This window comes from Dendrobates tinctorius, unplaced genomic scaffold, assembly GCF_039654945.1.
Source record: "Dendrobates tinctorius isolate UK_male_01 unplaced genomic scaffold, ASM3965494v1 ptg000070l, whole genome shotgun sequence".
Lineage (NCBI taxonomy): Eukaryota > Metazoa > Chordata > Amphibia > Anura > Dendrobatidae > Dendrobates > Dendrobates tinctorius.
The window spans coordinates 63,450,647-63,471,181 of record NW_027361738.1 but is presented as its reverse complement, the minus strand read 5'-3'; the positions used below and the strand labels follow the sequence as shown (position 1 = coordinate 63,471,181).

The 20,535-nt window shown below is 47.5% G+C and overlaps 1 protein-coding gene across 5 annotated transcripts in view; it reads right to left on the bottom strand.

Annotated features, from left to right (window-relative positions):
- Positions 1 to 20,535, bottom strand: part of LOC141095628 (protein adenylyltransferase SelO-like) — a 52,267-nt gene that overhangs the window by 31,236 nt on the left and 496 nt on the right. For 3 of the 5 annotated variants that reach the window (XM_073581752.1, XM_073581748.1, XM_073581750.1), the window contains exons 2-5: positions 17,950 to 18,239; positions 17,638 to 17,756; positions 16,100 to 16,228; positions 15,885 to 15,949 (exon numbers count right to left, since the gene is read on the bottom strand). In XM_073581752.1, the coding sequence (XP_073437853.1) occupies positions 15,885 to 15,949; positions 16,100 to 16,228; positions 17,638 to 17,756; positions 17,950 to 18,178 (542 nt within the window). In that variant the 5' untranslated portion in view covers positions 18,179 to 18,239. Of the gene's footprint in view, positions 1 to 15,884; positions 15,950 to 16,099; positions 16,229 to 17,637; positions 17,757 to 17,949; positions 18,243 to 19,691; positions 20,026 to 20,535 lie in introns of those variants that run through there. The other 2 variants (XM_073581753.1, XM_073581751.1) reach the window with 2 other exon arrangements.

Here is a 20,535-nt window from a genome sequence, read left to right as displayed (position 1 = left end):
TATGTCCTTGCCGCATCCACTATTGTATACATTTCCCCATCACTGTGGGCATTTTATTTGTTTTTAATTTTGTATGTTTTTTCATTTTCTAGTTGATATTTGTCTAATTGCTGGCTGTCTTGGACGAACGGGACCTTTACTGCTATTTCTTGTTCCAGTCATATAGCTGTACCACAATAGGATCTTCATGAAGATTTTATTCCGATTTGGACTTACCAACGTGATCCTAAAAATTTCCCCCTCTCTTCATCCCTCTTCCCAAAAGGTGTTTTGTGATTGATGGTTAATTTTCTCACAATTATATTGTGGGTGTATTTGGGGGTTTGTTTTAGGAGTCATATGTGTCTAAACAATTATCTTCTTGATTATGCTGCTGTTTTGTACTGGACAATATGGCTCTAATTGTACCTGATTGTAATTGTTTTTAACTCTTCATATATGCAATTGTGCTATTTTATGCACCAGGATTTTTGTGTACATCGGCTCTGACTCATTGGCTGTGCGCATGCGGTATGTGTCCTCCAGGTGTCCTCTCCATGGAGTCGGCGCCCTCTGAGCCTGGGACGCAAGTGCGGTGGCTAACCCCCCCCCGCGCGTGCGCTCTCGTGCTGGGCGCCTGGCTGCATGTTTGAGGACCTGGTGGTGACACGGCACATACGCCGCTATGGCCATTCTGATTGGTTTACTCACGTCACGTCTATACATGTGACCGTTACCATGGATATAAAAGGTCCTTCAGCTGATTCAGCCTCATCTCCTTGAGAAAGCGCTTTTGGTAGAGCGAAATGCGCGTCGGGGATCGCCTTACAGTCTGGGGTACCTGTGCACCATTTGGTAAGCCCTCCCTCTGTATTATTTTTTGCCGTTATGGCGTAACGTATGTATTTTATGGGACGGTTTACCGCTACTCCTTTTCATGTTGACCAGCCAGCCCTGCGGGATCTCCGTTTCTTTAAACCTATTATGGTTGTATTTATAACCAATATGTGCAGTGGTGTTGACCTTACATGTTACTTGGGCTATTTTTATACTAGCCTGGCGTAGGTTTTTGGTGCAGTGGGTTTTCTCATCCTCCTCTGCTTTTCCTTCCTGATTTCTGGTGTCAATTTGCTATGTGCAATTTTGCTATTTATGACTAATGTGTATATTTGTAATAATAAAGACTGATAATTTTCTAAATATAGTCTGGATTCAATCACTCTTTTTTCTCCTTGTGTATATATGCTTATGGAGTGGAACCACTCATTATTATGGCGGGTTATTGTCATAGGTTACCGCCTTTAATCTTGTTCAAAGTATTGGGCGCTGTTTTGTTGCTAGGTATTTATATATGTAGATTGGTAATACAATAAATTGGTTTGATAACTAGAGGCCAAAAAATGTCTTCTGGTTGTGGTGCCACCTGCAGTTCATTGTGTCTTTCTGCAGGTTTATGAAAATGAATGTTTAAACTGTATTTAGTGATAAAATCATGAATGTGTGGTTTGTTTGGCTCTTTTCTTGCTGAAGGGGGCAAGTTTACCGTTCAAATGGTGCATCATTTGTGTGTGGGGTGAAGTAATCAGCGAAAAAACAGTGCATGTTTACAAATGTGTTTGCATATGTGACTCACCTGCAGTGAAGTGTGCAATCCTTCAAAGTGCCTGAAATAGGCTGGGCAAACTGGAAAGACCCCAAGGCAAATGCTTGGATTTGTTTGTGATGTCTGTAAGCAACTTTGTGGTAGTGTGCTGTTGTGAGTTCATTTTCCCCTTCATTACTGAGGCCCGAGGAACTCCCTCTTCTGGTAAAGAAAGGTAGTGAGCCTGATTATCAAACACCTGAGGCTGATGATGATGACTGGCTGAGTGGAGTTACGGACTGGATATAAGGCTGCCGACGCCCTTCTGCCCTGCGGGTGATTTCTCTGTGGAATCCTTGGAGACCAGTCTGAATTCCTGCTCCTCTAAAGCTAAGTTTGCTGCTCGGCCTTTTGCTTTTATGCTTTGACTTTGTTTTTCTGGATTTCTGCCATTCCCTGCTGGGGTGTACTGAATTCATTTAGCTCTGTCTTCTGAAAATACCTGAGTGCTGATTTAGTTTTTGAAGCCTAGCTGCTTCAGGGCCTTTTTCTTATCAGCTTGTTGGCTTATGTCTTTGATAGGGTTTTGGCAGATTGCAGACAGCAGCCTTCCTGTCCTTTCCTATCTAGATAGTTGCGGGCCCCGTCTTTGCTCAGTCTTTCTGTCTGTGTTAGTATTTTCATCTTGCTTCACCGTCATTATATGTTGGGGGCTGCCTATTGCTTTGGGGTCTGCTCTGGGGCAGTTTAGATTTCCCCTTTCTTTCTTTAGGCCTATGTAATTCTCCGGCTGTGATCGAGGGGTCTAGGGCTTCGTAGGAACCCCCCACGGCTACTGCTAGTTGTGTTGATAGGTTCAGGGGTCTGCAATCTGATAGTTGCCAACTTCTCTGGTTTTCTGGACTTAGCTTGTATTTCTGCTTTTGCCTCCTACGGTGACTGATTCCTAACAGAATCACCCGCCATACCGCAGATTCTAGGGTACTCAATAGCAGGAAAGAATTGTATAAAAAAAAAAAAAGTGTATATTTTTTCCTCTATCTCTCTGAGGCCGTAGGGGGAATTTTTTTTTCTCTCAATGGAGATAAAGCAATTGTCTGATCGTGTGGAGCAACTCGCTGCGGAAGTGCGGGGAATTTCCGCCTACCTTGCTCATTCACATGCTGCTGAACCAAAGATTCTTACACCTGATGTATTTTTTGGGGATCGGTCTAAATTTTTGAATTTCAAAAATAATTGTAAATTATTTTTTGCCTTGAAGCCTAACTCGTCAGGGAGCTCCGCGCAGCAGGTTAAAATTGTCATCTCTTTGCTGCGTGGCGATCCCCAGGATTGGGCGTTTTCTTTGAAACCAGATGATCCTATTCTGACTAATGTGAACGCATTCTTTCAAGCTTTGGGGTTGTTGTATGACGAACCTAATGCCATTGATCAGGCTGAAAAGACCCTGCTGGCATTGAGCCAGGGTCGTGATTCTGCTGAATTGTACTGTCAAAAATTCCGAAAGTGGGCAGTACTTACTACCTGGAATGATAATGCCTTGGCTGCTCTCTTTCGGGAGGGGTTGTCAGAAGCCGTAAAAGATACTATGGTGGGATTTCCTGTTCCCTCTGGTCTTGACGATTCTATGTCACTAGCCATTCAGGTTGATCGGCGTTTACGCGAACGCAAAGCTGCACGAAAGGTGTTGCCACCTGTTGAACAAATGTCTGAACCTATGCAATGTGATAGAGTTTTTTCCAGAGAGCAGCATCAGGAGTTCAGAAGGCGTAATAAGTTGTGTTTTTTCTGTGGAGATGCCTCGCATATTATTTCTGTCTGTCCTAAACGAGAGAAACGCTTTGCACACACGTTTTCTGTTGGGGGTGTTCAACCTAAGTTTCTTCTGGCTATTACTCTGATCTGCTCCCTGTCCACATTTTCCGCCAAGGCTTTTGTGGATTCGGGAGCAGCCCTAAACCTAATGGACTTGGATTTTGCTAAACGTTGTGGATTTCTGATGACACCTCTGCAGACGCCTATCCCTTTGAGGGGGATTGATGCTACTCCTTTGGCTAAAAATAAACCCCAGTTTTGGACCCAGGTGGTAATGCGGGTCACCCCAGACCATCAAGAAAATTGCAGATTTTTGGTGTTGGATAATCTGCATGATACTATTGTTCTGGGGTTTCCCTGGTTACAGATTCATAATCCAGTTTTGGATTGGAAATCTGTGTCTGTGGTGAGTTGGGGTTGTCGGTGTGCCTTTAGTGAGGCTCCGGTGTTTTCCACCTCTCCTCAGTCGCATGATGTTCCTGATTATTTGGCGGACTTTTATGATGTATTTAGTGAGAATGAGTCTGCGTCTCTGCCTCCTCATAGGAGTTATGACTGTGCAATTGAACTGAGCCCGGGGTGTAAATTTCCCAAGGGTCGGCTCTTCAATTTATCTTTACCCGAGCACGAGGCTATGCGATCCTATATTAAGGAGGCGTTGGAGAAGGGTCATATTAGACCATCCTTGTCACCCTTAGGTGCCGGGTTTTTTTTTGTAGCCAAAAAGGATGGATCATTAAGACCTTGTATTGATTATCGTGCCCTCAACAAAATTACTGTTAAATATCAGTATCCGTTACCCCTGATTTCTGATCTATTCTCCACAGTTAAAGCTGCTTGATGGTTTACCAAGCTTGACCTCAGGGGGGCGTATAATCTTATTCGCATTAAGCATGGGGATGAATGGAAGATGGCGTTTAATACTCCGGAGGGACATTTTGAGTACCTGGTGATGCCTTTTGGGCTCACTAATGCCCCTTCTGTCTTCCAGTGCTTCATGAACGATATTTTCCGAGATTTTGTCGATAAATTTTTGATTATCTATCTGGATGATATTTTGATCTTCTCCAAGGATTGGGATTCTCATGTGGAACATATTCGGACTGTGTTCCGGATCTTGAGGGAGAATTCCCTGTATGTCAAAGGATCTAAATGCCTTTTTGGAGTACAGAGGATTTCTTTTTTGGGATTTATTTTGTCCCCGTCAACTATTGAAATGGACCCGGCCAAGGTACAGGCCATTCACGATTGGGTTCAGCCCACTTCTTTGAAGGCCCTCCAGAAGTTTTTGGGTTTTGCTAATTTTTATCGGAAATTTATAGCAAAATTTTCTAGTATTGCAAAGCCATTGACTGATTTGACTAAAAAGGGTGCTGATGTGTTAAATTGGTCTCCGGAGGCTGTTTCTTCCTTTCAGGAGCTGAAGCGAAGATTCACCTCCCCCCCGGTTTTGCGGCAACCTGATGTCTCACTTCCATTCCAGGTAGAGGTGGATGCTTCTGAGATTGGTGCAGGAGCTGTTTTGTCCCAAAAGGATCCTGTAACATCTAAAATGAATCCCTGTGCTTTCTTTTCCCGAAAGTTCTCTCCATCTGAACGTAACTATGATGTGGGGAATAGGGAACTGTTGGCCATGAAATGGGCATTTGAGGAGTGGAGACATTGGTTGGAGGGAGCTAAGCATCAAGTCGTGGTCCTCACTGACCACAAGAATTTGATTTACCTAGAGTCGGCTAAGCGCTTGAACCCTAGACAGGCTAGGTGGGCCTTGTTTTTTACACGTTTTGATTTTGTGGTTTCTTTTCTTCCTGGAACAAAGAATGTCAAGGCAGACGCCCTCTGTAGGAGCTTCTTTGCTGATTCTCCTGTGGTGACCAAGCCTGCTACCATCTTAGGCAAAGGGGTAGTTCTTTCTGCCATCTCGCCCGATTTGAGACGTGCTCTGGAAGAGTTCCAGGAGGACAAACCTGAGCGTTGTCCCAGTGGAAAGTTGTATGTTCCTGACCAGTGGAAGAAGAGAGTGATGTCTAAGTTCATTGCTCTGCTTTGGCTGGTCATCCAGGTATTTTTGGTACTAGAGATCTGGTGAGTCGGTTTTTTTGGGTTGTTGATGCCTTTGCCTGTCCCCAAGAGGCCACGGACCCATATTTCAATGGATTTCATCTCTGATATGCCTGTCTCTCAGAGGATGACTGTTATTTGGGTGATTTGTGATAGGTTCTCTAAGATGGTTCATCTTGTACCACTCCCTACGTTGCCGTCTTCCTCTGAGTTGGTGCCCCTGTTTTTACAACAGATGGTTCGTTTGCACGGGATTCCTGAGAACATTGTATCTGACAGAGGATTCCAGTTTGTGTCTAGATTTTGGAGAACTTTCTGTTCCAGGCTGGGAATTCAGTTGTCCTTCTCTTCTGCTTTACACCCTCAGACCAATGGGCAGACAGAGAGAACAAACCAGACCTTGGAGTCATATTTGAGATGTTTTATTTCTGCTGATCAGGATGATTGGGTTTCATTTTTGCCCTTGGCCGAATTTGCTTTAAATAATAGAGCTAGTTCTGCCACTTTGATGTCACCTTTTTTTTGTAACTTTGGGTTTCATCCTCGATTTTCTTCAGGGCAGGTGGAGCCCTCTGCCTGCCCAGGTGTTCACACTGTGGTGGAGAGAATGCACCAGATCTGGGACCAAGTGGTGGATAAGCTCTCTCTCTCCCAGAAAAAGGCCCAGCGGTTTTCCAACCGACATAGGACCATTGGTCCCCAGTTTAAGGTTGGTGATATGGTGTGGTTATCATCAAAAAATATCGCTATGAAGGTGGCTTCTCCTAAGTTTAAGCCTAGATTTATTGGACCTTACAAGATTGTGGAGATTATTAATCCGGTCTCTTTTCGTTTGGCTCTTCCTGTCACATTTAAAATCCATAATGTGTTCCATAAATCTTTGTTGAAGAGGTTTGTTGAACCAGTTGTTCCGGGGGTGGCACCTCCAGACCCTGTATTGGTTGAAGGTAACATGGAATATGAGGTAGAGAAAGTACTGGATTCCCGTCTGGCTAGACGGAGACTCCAGTATTTGGTTAAGTGGAAGGGTTATGGTCAGGAGGATAATTCCTGGGTCTCTGCCTCTGATATTCATGCCAAAAGATTGGTGCATGCCTTTCATCGGGCTCACCCTGATCGCCCTGGTGGCGTAGTTGAGGGTTCGGTGACCCCTCCTCAAGGGGGAGGTACAGTTGTGAGTTCATTTTCCCCTTCATTACTGAGGCCCGAGGAACTCCCTCTTCTGGTAAAGAAAGGTAGTGAGCCTGATTATCAAACACCTGAGGCTGATGATGATGACTGGCTGAGTGGAGTTACGGACTGGATATAAGGCTGCCGACGCCCTTCTGCCCTGCGGGTGATTTCTCTGTGGGATCCTTGGAGACCAGTCTGAATTCCTGCTCCTCTAAGGCTAAGTTTGCTGCTCGGCCTTTTGCTTTTGTGCTTTGACTTTGTTTTGCTTTGTTTTTCTGGATTTCTGCCATTCCCTGCTGGGGTGTGCTGAATTCATTTAGCTCTATCTTCTGAAAATACCTGAGTGCTGATTTAGTTTTTGAAGCCTAGCTGCTTCAGGGCCTTTTTCTTATCAGCTTGTTGGCTTATGTCTTTGATAAGGTTTTGGCAGATTGCAGACAGCAGCCTTCCTGTCCTTTCCTATCTAGATAGTTGCGGGCCCCGTCTTTGCTCAGTCTATCTTTCTGTCTGTCTGTGTTAGTATTTTCATCTTGCTTCACCGTCATTATATGTTGGGGGCTGCCTATTGCTTTGGGGTCTGCTCTGGGGCAGTTTAGATTTCCCCTTTCTTTCTTTAGGCCTATGTAATTCTCCGGCTGTGATCGAGGGGTCTAGGGCTTCGTAGGAACCCCCCACGGCTACTGCTAGTTGTGTTGATAGGTTCAGGGGTCTGCAATCTGATAGTTGCCAACTTCTCTGGTTTTCTGGACTTAGCTTGTATTTCTGCTTTTGCGTCCTACGGTGACTGATTCATAACAGTGTGCTTTGGGGTAGTGTGCTACCATCTGCAAGTCATTTGACCTTTCAAATGGTGTATCATTTGTTTGTGTGGGTGGAGTATGAAAGGAGCAAGTGTGCAATTCAATAGGCAGTGCATGTTAACAAATGTGTTTGCATATGTAGCTCACCAGCAGTGAAGTGTGCAATCCTCCAATTTGGCTGAAATAGGCTGGGCAAGCAGTTCGGCAAGCTGGAAAGCCCCCAAGGCAAATGTTTGGATTTGTTTGTGATGTGTGTAAGCAGCTTTGTGGTAGTGTGCTTTGGGGTAGTGTGGTGCCACCTACAGGTCATTTTTCCTTACTGCAGGTTTATGAAAATTAATGTTTAAACTGTATTTTGTGATCAAATTGTGGATGTGTGGTTTGTTTGTGCATTTTCTTGCTGATTTGAGGCAAGTTTACCTTTCAAATGGTGTATCATTTGTGTGTGGGTGCAGTATGAACGGATACAAAGTAATCACCGAAAAACAGTGTTTAGAAATAATAGGATAGACAGACAGATAGATAGACAGACAGACAGATAACGTAGATAGATAGATAGATTTGGTACATTTTCCCATGATTTCTGGGCATTCAGGTGCCATGGAGCCCTAAACGTAGGCTATGTGGACCAGACCCATCCTTGAAAAGGTGATAACTTCTAGAAGGGTGGAGGCCTGACCACTGGGACCCGCACTGATCGGCCCAACGGGGCACTTCATTGTCCCTACAATGGAGCATCAGCGCGCGTGCTCAGTCACTGCTCCACTGTCCCTATGTGACGACACTCAGCTGCTTCCGGCAGCTCCATAGAGAATAAATAAAGCAGCGCTCAGGCGTCCGACCTGCCACACCATCTTGTAACGTGGATAACAGTGACCCATCAAAGACAAAAATTCCCATTTCTGCTGATCGGTGCTGGTCCCTATCCTGCTGATTTCACCAGGCAAGAATGTGTCATCGGTAAGGCTATGTTCACATGTCCAATAATGCTCCGTTAGAAATAGACGACAACTGATGCTGCAATAATGGATCCTTTGCCCATTGACTCCAACGTTAAAAAAAAAAAAAAGATCCAACAGAGATCAGTTAGTGAAGAACTGACTAACATTGTGTCTGCACAACTTTTTTCCCTAATGGATTTCTGCTGGATATGTGTACTGTGCATATAATTAATATGTTTAAGGTTATCCTGATATTCCAAAATGAAAAATCCATTTGAAAATGGCACTCGCCGCACCTTCGCAGTAGCAGCTATCGGTGTATATAGAGCCGATCCGATAGCTGCTACTGTGCATGAGCAGGCGGCGCCATCTTGCTAGAGAAAAAGAGTGATTTTGGGTTCTTACCGTAAAATCTCTTTCTTGGAGCCTTCATTGGGGGACACAGATTACCATGGGTGTATGCTGCTGCTGCTAGGAGGCTGACACTATGCAAAACAAAAAACTGAGATCCTCCCCGGCAGTATACACCCACCGACAGGCACCAGGTACCTCAGTTGGTGAGAAAGCAGTAGTAGAAGCAACCAAAAACTAGCAACATATGTACCAACCCAACAAGGGACTCGAAGACCCAACACGGTACAACTTAAAAAGGGAGTGTGCTGTGTCCCCCAATGAAGGCTCCAACAAAGAGATTTTACGGTAAGAACCCAAAATCCCTTTCTTTATCGCCTTATTGGGGGACACAGATTACCATGGGACGTTCCAAAGCAGTCCCGAGGGTGGGAACAGCCATAAAGGAACGAAAGAAGGAAGGGCTTAGGTTGGTCGATGTGCTACCACCGCCTGCAGAACCTTCCTACCAAGAGCTGCATCAGACGAGGCCTGGGTATGAACCCTATAGAACCTCGCAAAGGTGTGCAAAGACGACCAGGTCACAGCTCTGCATAGTTGTAAGGCCAAAGCCTGGTGTCACACAGCCCAAGAAGCCCCTACGGCCCGGGTGGAGTGGGCTCTCACTCCCAGAGGGGGCCGTTTTTCCTGAAGTCGGTAGGCCTCCAGAATGGTGGAACGAATCCAGCGAGCAATCTCGGATTTGGATGCTGGAAGCCCTTTCCGGCGACCTTCAGAGATGACAAGCAGGGAATCGGATTGGCGAAAAGAAGCGGTCCTGGCAAGGTAGACACGCAAGGCTCTCACTACATCCAGTTTGTGGAGCGACTTTTCCAGAGGATGAGCAGGCGCAGGACAAAATGATGGAAGGACTATAACTTCGTTAATGTGAAAGGGGGATACCACCTTTGAAAGGAAGGAAGGAACTTGCCTGAGAACGACCTTATCTTGGTGGAGGATTAGGTACGGGGAACGACAGGATAAAGCCGCCAGCTCAGAAACTCTCCTGATGGATGTAATGGCGATTAGAAAAGCCACCTTCCATGAGAGAAGGGACAGAGGAATGTCCTGGATTGGTTCGAACGGCGCCTTTTGGAGAGCGCCAAGAACGAGATTGAGATCCCACGCATCTATCGGAGAATGATGAGGAGGAGCCACATGGGCGACTCCTTGGAGAAAAGTCTTCACCTGCGGTAAGGAAGCCAGATCCTTCTGGTAGAGGATTGCCAGGGCAGACATCTGACCTTTGAGGGTACTGAGAGACAGGCCTGCATCCAAACCGGACTGGAGGAAGCCAAGTATGGATGGAATGGAGAACGACAATAGAAAAACATCGTTATCATCGCACCAACGGAAAAAAGCCTTCCAGTACCTATGGTAAATGCGGGAGGAGGCTGGCTTCCTAGCTCTGATCATGGTTTGAATGACCCGGCTGGAAAACCCTGATTCTCTCAGAATTGCAGCCTCAACGGCCATGCCGTTAAACTCAGAGACTGAGAATTCTGGTGGTAAAGGGGGCCTTGTGAGAGAAGATCTGGACGGTCTGGAAGCCTCCAGGGGACGTCCGCGAGCATGTTCACCAACTCCGCGTACCAAAGATGTCTTGGCCAGTCTGGAGCCACCAGAATGACTGGGATGCCCTCTGACTTTATCTTTATGACCACCCTTGGGATTAGGGCAAGGGGAGGAAACAGGTAAGGCAGTTTGAACTGAGACCACGGAATTACCAGGGCGTCGCAACCGACAGCTAGAGGATCCCTGGACCTGGCTACAAAGTGAAGAACTTTGTTGTTCATCCGAGATGCCATGAGATCGACGTCCGGGGTGCCCCAGCGCTGGCATATCTGATTGAAGACTGTGGGATGAAGGGACCATTCGCATGACGCTAGACCCTGGCAACTTAAGAAGTTGGCTGCCCAATTCTCCACCCCTGGAATGTGAACAGCGGAGATCGCCGGAACGTGACGCTCTGCCCAACGCAGTATCCTTGCCACTTCTGACATTACCTGCCTGCTGTGAGTACCGCCCTGGTGGTTTATGTACGCCACGGCGTTGTCTGACTGAATGCGGACTGGTTTGCCTACGAGGAGAGGCTGCCAACGAAGGAGAGCAAGGAATATTGCTCTGATCTCCAGAAGGTTGATGGGAAGAAGAGCCTCCTGGGCGTTCCAGTGCCCTTGGGCCGTTTTCCGATGGTAAACCGCCCCCCATCCCAGGAGACTGGCATCGGTGGTGATGACTTGCCACTGAGGCAGAAGAAAGGACCTTCCCTGGAGAACTGACGCTGGCAAAGTCTACCAAGTCAGCGATTGTCTGACTCTGAGCGGAAGGAGGATGGGGCGGTCCAGAGAAAACAAAGTCTTGTCCCAGACTGAAAGGAGGAACAGCTGGAGAGGGCGAGAGTGAAATTGTGCGAAAGGCACCGCTTCCATGGCACTGCTTCCATGGAAGCTATCATCTTCCCCAGGACCCTCATGCAGGACCGAAGGGGCATGATCCTCGAGCGTTTTAGGGATCGGATTCCCTTGCAAAGGGTTGAAAACTTGTCCCTCGGTAGAAACACCCGGGCTAGATTCGTGTCCAATTCCATGCCCAAAAAGGTCAGACACTGGGTAGGGTGCAGGATGGACTTCTCCTTGTTGACTATCCATCCGAGGCGGCAGAGAGCATTCATGGTTATCTGAAGACAGTCTTGGCGGGACGAGCCCTTGATCAGGAGATCGTCCAGATAAGGGATGATGAGAATCCCCCTGGATCGAAGGATGGCCATGACTGTTGCCATTACTTTCGTAAAGACATGGGGAGCGGAGGCCAGGCCGAAGGGAAGGGCAGCGAACTGATAGTGATTGTCCTGAATCGCAAAGCGGAGGAATCTCTGATGTTGCAGACAAATAGGGATGTGGAGGTAGGCATCCTGTATGTCGACGGAGCAGAGGAACTCTCCGGGTTCCATCGAGGCTATTACCGAGCACAGGGACTCCATCTTGAAGTGGAGGACCCTCACATGGCGGGTGAGCAACTTAAGGTCCAAAATTGGACGAAGAGAGCCGTCTTTTTTCTGGACTACGAAGAGATTTGAGTAGAACCCTGAAAACCGTTCATTTGAAGGAACGGGGACGACAACCCCGGCGGAAAGAACGGAGGAGACGGCCTGAAGGAACCCTGGAATCTGGGACCGCTGTCTTGGGGGTCGAGACAGGAAGAAGCGACTGTTTGGGAGGGAAGAAAATTCGATTTTGTAACCGGAAGTGATGATTTCCCTGACCCAAGCGTCGTCGACAACAGACAGCCAAGCGTCCTTGAAAAAGGAAAGTCTGCCTCCCACCCTGGAAGAATTTCCAGGTGGGGGTGACCCGTCTCTTAGAGGAAAATCTGCCGGACCGGGAGCCTGAAGACCTGGTGGGCTGGCCTCTTGACCTCCAGCGGGGAGCGGGTTTATATGATGGCTTCCTCCGGTCCCTGGAAGCGGAGGGCCAGTCCTGCTGGGATGAACCTTCTGTGGAAGCGAAGGGGCGAAAGGACCTAAACGGCCGAACAGCCTTTTTGTTGAAAAACCTTCTAGGCCGGGACTGAGGAAGAGAGGTACTTTTACCACCAGTGGCATCCGAAATTATCTGATCCAGCTTGACGCCAAAGAGCCTAGAGCCGTGAAAAGCCAGGTTGGTGAGCGACTTTTTAGAGGTGGTGTCCGCACTCCACGACTTCAACCAAAGGATGCGGTGTATGGTTACTATGTTGCTGTTAGCTCTTGCTACACACCCGGCCACGTCAAAGGAGGCGACCAAAAGGTATTTACCTGCATGATTAATTTGATCTGCCAAATCTGCCAGCTCACCCCGAGGTGCTGCCGCTAAGATGCCCTTGCGAAGAATTTTTGCCCAAGCTGAAATGACCTTGGCCACCCAGGCGGAGGCGAAAATAGGACAGAGGGAGGCGCCGGATGCCTCAAAAATTGACTTAGCCAGAGATTCTATTTGCCTGTCCGTCGGATCTTTAAGCGAAGCTCCGTCCAGGAGGGATAGAACCGTCTTAAGAGGAAAGACAGGAAACTGGAGGATCTACCTCAGGAGCTTTGGTCCATTTCGTGAGCACATCTAAGTACTTGCGGCCTGAAAAACGTTTCTCAGGGTGTTCCCAGTGATTGGCTAAGGAGGTGTCGAACTCCTTGTGATTAGGAAAGGTTCGAGGGGGAGGCCTCGCTCGCTTAAAAGAGACAGAGCATTCCTGAGGAGGTGCCTTATCTTCCTTTATTTTGAGGGTTTGGAAGATAGCTGATATGAGACTATCTACCATGTCCCGAGTTCTAGCCATGATGTCCGCCTCAGATTCAGATCCGGATTGGGAATCATCGTCTGACCTATGGTCGTCTGCTGATGAGGGAGACGAGGAGCGTAGCCTGGGTGAAGCGGAAGGACCTTGCGAGCTGGAAGAAGAGCCAGACAGAGCTCACTTCCTAGAATCTCTACCCGGCCTGTCTGCTTGAAGGTCGCGGTCAGGTGCAGGCGACTCACCGTGAGGGGCGGTCGGCGCACAGGTGGCTGTAGATAGCTGAGGTAACCGTTCTAAGACCTGGACCAGAGACTGAGAAACTTTAGTCAAATCAGAGACTGACTGAGACATTGCAACGGCCCACTCAGGGGGTGGCGTGCTCTCATTTCGGGACTCGAAGTGCTCCTGGGGGGCAGACATGGCGGAAGGGCTGCAGAACGGGCAGAAAGGAGACGACTGACCTGATGCCCACTTCTTTTTACAGCGCGCGCAGGTGTAGTGAATAGCGGTGGGTCTGGAACAGAGAGCCCTTGCAGAGTTGGGCATAAGTCTATGCGGCAGTAGCACTAAGCTGACAGGGAACTGCCGTGGGGAGCGAAGTGTAGCGTCAAACTATAGCAGCGCCGAGCCTACCGAGGTTCAGATGCGGAGCAAACACCTTGTGTCCCCCAAGAAGAGATCCAGAGAAGGGAGAGAAAGTGATCTCTCAGAAATGCCAGAAAAATGCTAGCGGTGGGCGGATCTTAACGGCTGAGCCGCGTGATTGGATGAAGACCGTGGGTGGGGCGCGGTTAGAGGGGGAGACTGATGGCGCTGAAGAGAAAGCAGCCCCGTGATGGGCTGAAAAAGGCGTGAATAAAGCGCGCGCAGAGAGGAGGAAGAAGCTTGCCAAAGTGAAAGTGAAAGTTAAATCGCGTCTCCCCCCGAGGCTAATGTCGGACGGCGTACCCGGCGCCCGCGATGCTGCGGACATATGAAAGAAGAAGGTAACTGCTGCCCGCCGAGAAGAAACACCGGTGAACTCCCTCAGAGCAGAGCGATGGCAGGGGAGACGCGCGCCCGGGGGAAAAGGGGGCAGGAAATTCAAACCGGCTATTATAGGAGCCAGTCCTGAAAACTGCCATGTGAACAGAACGCAGGGTAGGAGATTCAAACAGGGGCCAGCTCCCCCAGTGTCTGCTACTAGATGCCTGTGTCACGCTGCGGTACTGAGGGGGTCAGCATAGGTCCAGGTGAATGCGGGGCTGTGGGGGACATTCAAACAGCTTACCTGATGTCCCTGAGGAGGGTGACCGCAGGGGCCCACGAATAGAGAGCAGGCCGCTGGGCGCGAAAGTCCTCTGTACCCGCACCATGTCCCTATAGTGCAGAAGACGGCGCCATTTCTTGCTGGAAGGAGGAATGTCACCGCTGGTGACCGCCGTCTTCCTCTCAGCCCTGTCCCGGGAGAGGGGTGAGGAGGGGAATTGGCTAGGACCGGCCACCGTCATCAGACCATAGCACCCGAGGGTGATAGGGGAAAAGTCCTGCCTGCGGTCCTGAGAGTTGCGATGTGGGCACTACCACATTGCTCGCTCAGCCGCCTGATATGGGAAAGCAGGGTGAACTTACACCCTGTTTCCTGATGCTGAATTTGAAAAATAAACGGAAAAGATTAATACACACACAACTAAAGCCTAAAAAGAAATCGTTAAGTGCGGATCTGGGGAGATCCCGGTCCGCCTCCTACAGACACTAAGCACAAACTGAGGTACTTGGTGCCTGTCGGTGGGTGTATACTGCCAGGGAGGAGCTAAGTTTTTTGTTTTGCATAGTGTCAGTCTCCTAGCAGCAGCAGCATACACCCATGGTAATCTGTGTCCCCCAATAAGGCGATAAAGAAATAATATTTTCCTCCTCTGAGATGGCGCCGCGCAATAGCAGCTATTGGATCACCTCTGTATACACAGATAGCTGCTGTTGCGCAGGCGCCATTTTCAAATGGATTTGTTTTTATATATCAGGGTAACCTCAATCATAATAATTATATGCACATTACACATGTGATTATGCCACCCCGGAGCACGAGTATATCATTAAAGGGAATCTGTCACCGGAAGTTGCAGGCCTATGTAAATGGCCTGTGTCCGGTCCGATGGGCGGTGTTTCTTCTTTTTCTCCACTCCATCCGTGGCCCCCGCCTGAGCTCTTCTCCGGTATTCTTCTCCATCGTTCGCGTGTGCGGAAAGCAATCTTGCTTCACGCACGCGCAGTATGCTTTGCCCAACTGCAGGCAAAGCCAAAATTCATTACTGCACATGAGCTGGTACACTATGTCCCGGAAGTATTTTGCTGTGTTCCTGGACAATGTGTACTGGCGCATGCGCAGTAATGATTTTCGGCTTTGCCCGCAGTTGGGCAAAGCATACTGTGCGTGCGTGAAGCAAGATTGCTTTGCGCACGCGCGAACGATGGAGAAGAATACCGGAGAAGAGCGAGGACGGGGGCTACTGATGGGGTGGAGAAAAAAGAAGAATGACCGCCCATCGGACCAGACCCAGGTCATTTACATAGGCCTGCAACTTCCGGTGACAGATTCCCTTTAACTCAAAACCAAAAATAAAGATTAAACCACAACCACAAGACGGATTTCATCAACCAAGGTATCACAGTAATCAGTATAACGGCACCGACCTGACACTTTCTGTAGGTTACTGTGCACAATCCTGCTGACAGGTTCCCTTTAATTTTACAGGATTAGAAAAACATGACTGCTTTCTCCCAAAAACAATATGGCAGGTTGTGTGTGGTCCTAGTCCCTTTATTGGAGCTGAACCATGCACCTTCATAAAGTAAAGATACTGTGATTTTATCAGACATGTAATTGTACGCTACCTGTTGATGTAAGTGGCAATTAAATGTGCTCTACCATCTCCCAGCTGGCCGGACCAGACACCAAACTAAAAATGAACGGAGCAAAAAAACATTAAAAAAAATTAAATTAAAACCAATCTGCAATAATTTACCATGTCTGCATTAATTATTTTAATAAGGACATCAAACATCTAGGTGTAGAAATTCTCATATGGCAATGGGCAATGTATCGTCACCTGGTGGCCCCCGTATCTGTGTGCCAGAGGGACAAATCCTGAAATTGATTTACGCCCGCTTACAAACTCTAGGAAATCATCTGTGTTGGCAACAGACGTGTCCAGATCCAGCAGATTCTCCAGCACATCCTGAAAAATAATAATCCACTCTGAGTTTGGAAGCAAGACCAGGAGATCGGCCACCGGTGATGGACTGCAGAGGTGGCCGGAAACCTTGGCAATGAACAATAAACTATAGAATTCAGAAATCCCTCAGTTCTTGAGAACGGAGAGGAAAAATACATTTTTACAAGCACTTTGTAATTTTACCCATGTTGAGATCACTCGTTTAACGAAGGGGATCTTCATCTATTGGCAGATAAAGTGTATAATGGCTGCAAAGACCACCTCCGGCTCTGGAGGTCTCGTTCTGTCCTGCATTACACTGACAAGCCAGTCACATGTGTAATGCCTCACCGTGCCTCTGATAGGCGCTGCAGGGAAACTAAACACTTGCTGACAGATTTCCCAACATATCATGCAAGAGATGCCGGCATGGCTCTGGTCAAGGAATCCTTCATGAAAGAAGGTCTGGTCTGAAATGCAAAAAGTCTGTCGATCTGTGGTTCCGGCAGCGAAAATCTCTGCTGTTTTTGCAGGAATATATATTAGTAGTTGTACAATTCTCCTGCACTGACCACAAAAATGTAGTTACATGGTCACTATTCGAATAAATTGGGCAACCGTCTATAATCCCGAAGTCTTCCACATTCACATACCTTAGTAGGTATTAGTGATGAGCGAAAGTGCTGGGATAAGGTGTTATCTGAGCATGCTCGGGTGCTAACCGAGTGTCTTCAGTGTGCTCGAATACTATGTTTGAGTCACCGCGGCTGCATGTCTCGATGCTGTTTGACAGCCACAACACATGCAGGGATCGCCCAACAAACAGACAATCCCTGCATGTATTGTGGGTGTCGAACAGCGGAGAGACATTTCTTGAGCACGCCGAAGACACGCAGTTAGCACCCAAGCATGCTCATATAACACCTTAACCGAGCATGTTCGCTCATCACTGGTAGGTTTCCAAGATGCCACTTTTTTAGCTGCCAGGGGCAGTTCCATAATGGGGGTGAAATGCTCTTTAAGAAGGGTTCGCCCTTTTGTGAACATTGTTCCACGGTTGATATCATGTTGGTAAGGGTGCAGTCACACGGCGTATAAATCGGAGCGACAGAGGAACGTAACGCTCGGACTGGCCAGCAGCTCCCCCTACTTGAGAGTCACAGCTGCATAGAAATAGATGAAGCATGAAGCCGTCACACTTGGATGGGGAGAGCCGCCGGCCAGTCCGTGCTCTGCGTTCCGGTAAGGCCGTGTGACTGCACGCTTACATTGTACTACACTGCAAATAATCACATTTCACCTGTAGGATTGGGACTGCAGCTCTGGAGAATAACGCAGCCGGTAATTTACAAAGTGATTTCAATGCTGTGTAAATTAGAAAATGACGCTCCGAGGGAACAAGTGCGATTTCTACTTACAGGATGGCCGCTTACCTCAGAGACGGCAACAAGGTGTACATCCGACGTGAATGGAGTTGGGTAGACACGAGAGAAGACGCAGTCTTTTACTTTTCTTACATAATTGCCACTGATTGAGTCAATTGGTAATTTAGCTGCAAATAGAGAATGCAAATTCCTAATTATGGGAATCTAGAGAGCTACAGTATGTGCAAACGACGTCTTCTAAAGTTGGATTCTGACGTGGAAACCACAGGAAAAAAATGATCAGAAAATGGGAAAGCAATAATAAATGGGAACTATGTGTGAACGCGGGCTAAAGAGCACAGAGCGAAGCAACAGACGCACCTAGATCATCATCCAGCGATGCGCTCCATAAACCCAGAGAAGATACTTTCACCTTTATTCCGCAGGATTCACTGCTGTTCAGTGTGTTAATGATAAATGGCGCCTTGCTGTTCTTTGTGCTCGGAGGGATGTTCTGATCCCCGGTCAGACAGTATACTCCATATATTGCCCAAATACAAGTTAGAGCAATACAGCTGCCCTGCACCATGACGGCCCGCTCCGCTCTCATCTAGTCATTACTTGATCCTGTACCAATAAGACAGGACGATATCAGCTGCTCCATTCTTCCTCTGCTGGGAAATCAGAGAGATTGTTACTGCGATACACTTAGGCTAAACAGAAAATATTTCAACAAGCCTGTCCACCATTCGTCTGAGACTTTGTAGCACATCTGTTTTAGATTTGACTGTAAAAAGAGGATTTTCAGACAAACCATAAAGTCAAGTTCACTTAGGGTCCGACGTGTGTCACCCCCACAACATATGCCAAATCCCCATTCACTACTGACGAGCTTGTGCTGTCCCTTTCCATAGAGATGATTGGGAGTATTGGAAATGAAATGTGTTGCTTCTATTCACTTGTTATTGGTCCATCTAAGGGTGGACGGCGCATGCTCAACCTGCTCCCAACCAAACATTGTAATCTGGGGTTCACTGAGGTTGGACCCCCATCTAACTTGCTATTTATGACCTGTCTACTTATAGATCATAAAGTTTATAAATCGGGTTCTTATCGGGAGACTTTTTATTTTAAACCTGACACATAAAGGGCTTGTCCCGGACTATTTCTTTTTTTTATTATGGGCCTAAAAACTAACAGGCAGGCTGTTGGTAACAGAGGTACAGTAACTACCTGCCTGTTCTACCTAACTCAGAGGGGTCACAGAGCGGCGCCAAAAATTTAGCTTCTCCACATCAACAAAGCAGCTCTTAGCTCTTCTTCCACACTGCTCTAGCGGCTTCCTGCAGTTAGGCACCGGGGAGTCAGCTGTCAATCAGCAGGACATCACCAGTCGAAGCAGCGATGACGGAGCAGAGAAGAAGCCGCTAGTCTATTGACGTGACGTCAGCGGAAGCCGCAGAATCACCGGCAGGAGCGGTCCGTGACTTCTCGACGCCGGCGAAGATCAGCGCTGATCACAACAGGCAGGTATATAGCCAGCAGCTGCCTGTTACCTCTCAGGTCAATAGTAAAAAAAAAAATGAAATAGTCCTAGATAACCCCTTAAGGCCGGGTTCACACATGTGAGAAAAATGGCCGAGTCTCGCATGTTAATACTCGGCACTCAAATTGGAGCTTGCGGCTGCATAGCAGTACATACAGCCGCATGCTCGGCTCCTGAGTGCCGGCAGCTAACATGCGAGACTCGGCCGTGTTTCTCATATGTGTGATCCCGGCACAAAAAGTGATTGCACATTTGTCATGTATAGTCACCGCACTTGGTGTCCATGGTTTGGCTCTTCCTGCCTCTTCCTCTCCTTCTACATTCACAATGGCTGCTGCAGTGTCAGGGGGAGCGCAGAGGTAAGTCTGAACCCTGCCTTATCTGTATTGGGGCAGTTCAGACTTACCACTGTGTGCCCATTGCTACTGCAGCAGCCATCTTGGATGCAGGAGGATCGGAACACCAGTCTCAGTAAAGGAGGCAGCAAGAGGCACACTAAGATTCCTCAAACAAGAAGCACCACCTAATCTGTACATGCAGCAAGTTCGGTACTAATCACCCAGACAGCGGGACGCACGTTCACACCCTGGAACGTTCAGACAGATTTTGCTGGGAACTCCACGCACAAACCGGCTGCCATTGCTTTTCCAAACCAGCAAAGCTCCCTGCAAATCCGTGGCAGAAATCAGAGTGCAGCAGCGGTCAGCGCCCTTATGATGAGATTGCGGGGTGCGATGGCTTGCCACAACTTCCAGTAGCCCCCACTGCCAACATCTTGTACTCTCATGAAGCCCAGCCATAGGATGGACTCCATAAGAGACCATGATTATCATTACATACTGCAGTACTGGAGAATGACAGTACACAGTACAAGTCATCGCAGGGACTGAAAAATATAGTATGGATTAAAAAAAAAAAGTTTTAAACATATTACAAAAATAAAACCATAAACATTCTAAATCAGCTCTTCCCAATTTAAAGGGAAAAAACCATTAAGTTAAAAGCATCTAGTTTTTTGCTCTTATTTTTTCCCCCTGCTTTCCCTGATTATTCCGCTTTTTTCTTTTTTTAAATCCGCCATACGGTTCTGGAAATATTGGGGCTTTTTTTATTTAGTGTTGACTTTTATGATCTTCACGAGGGGGCGTGGCTCACAGGATTCTATGGGGGCGTATCTTTAGGCCTCTGCCTAATTAGCCTATGAGCCACGCCCCCTTAAAAAAAAAAAAAAAGAAATAAATAAAGCACTAAATAATAAAGGCCATATATATATGGAACCGTATGGGGGATTTTAAAAAAGAAAAACGCTGAAAACTCAGGGGACCAGCGGGAATAAAATAAGCGCAAACACTCGTCACTCATATCCTGGTAATGGGTTCTCTCTAAATGTAAAGAAATGCAAAAAAATATAGGATATAAAA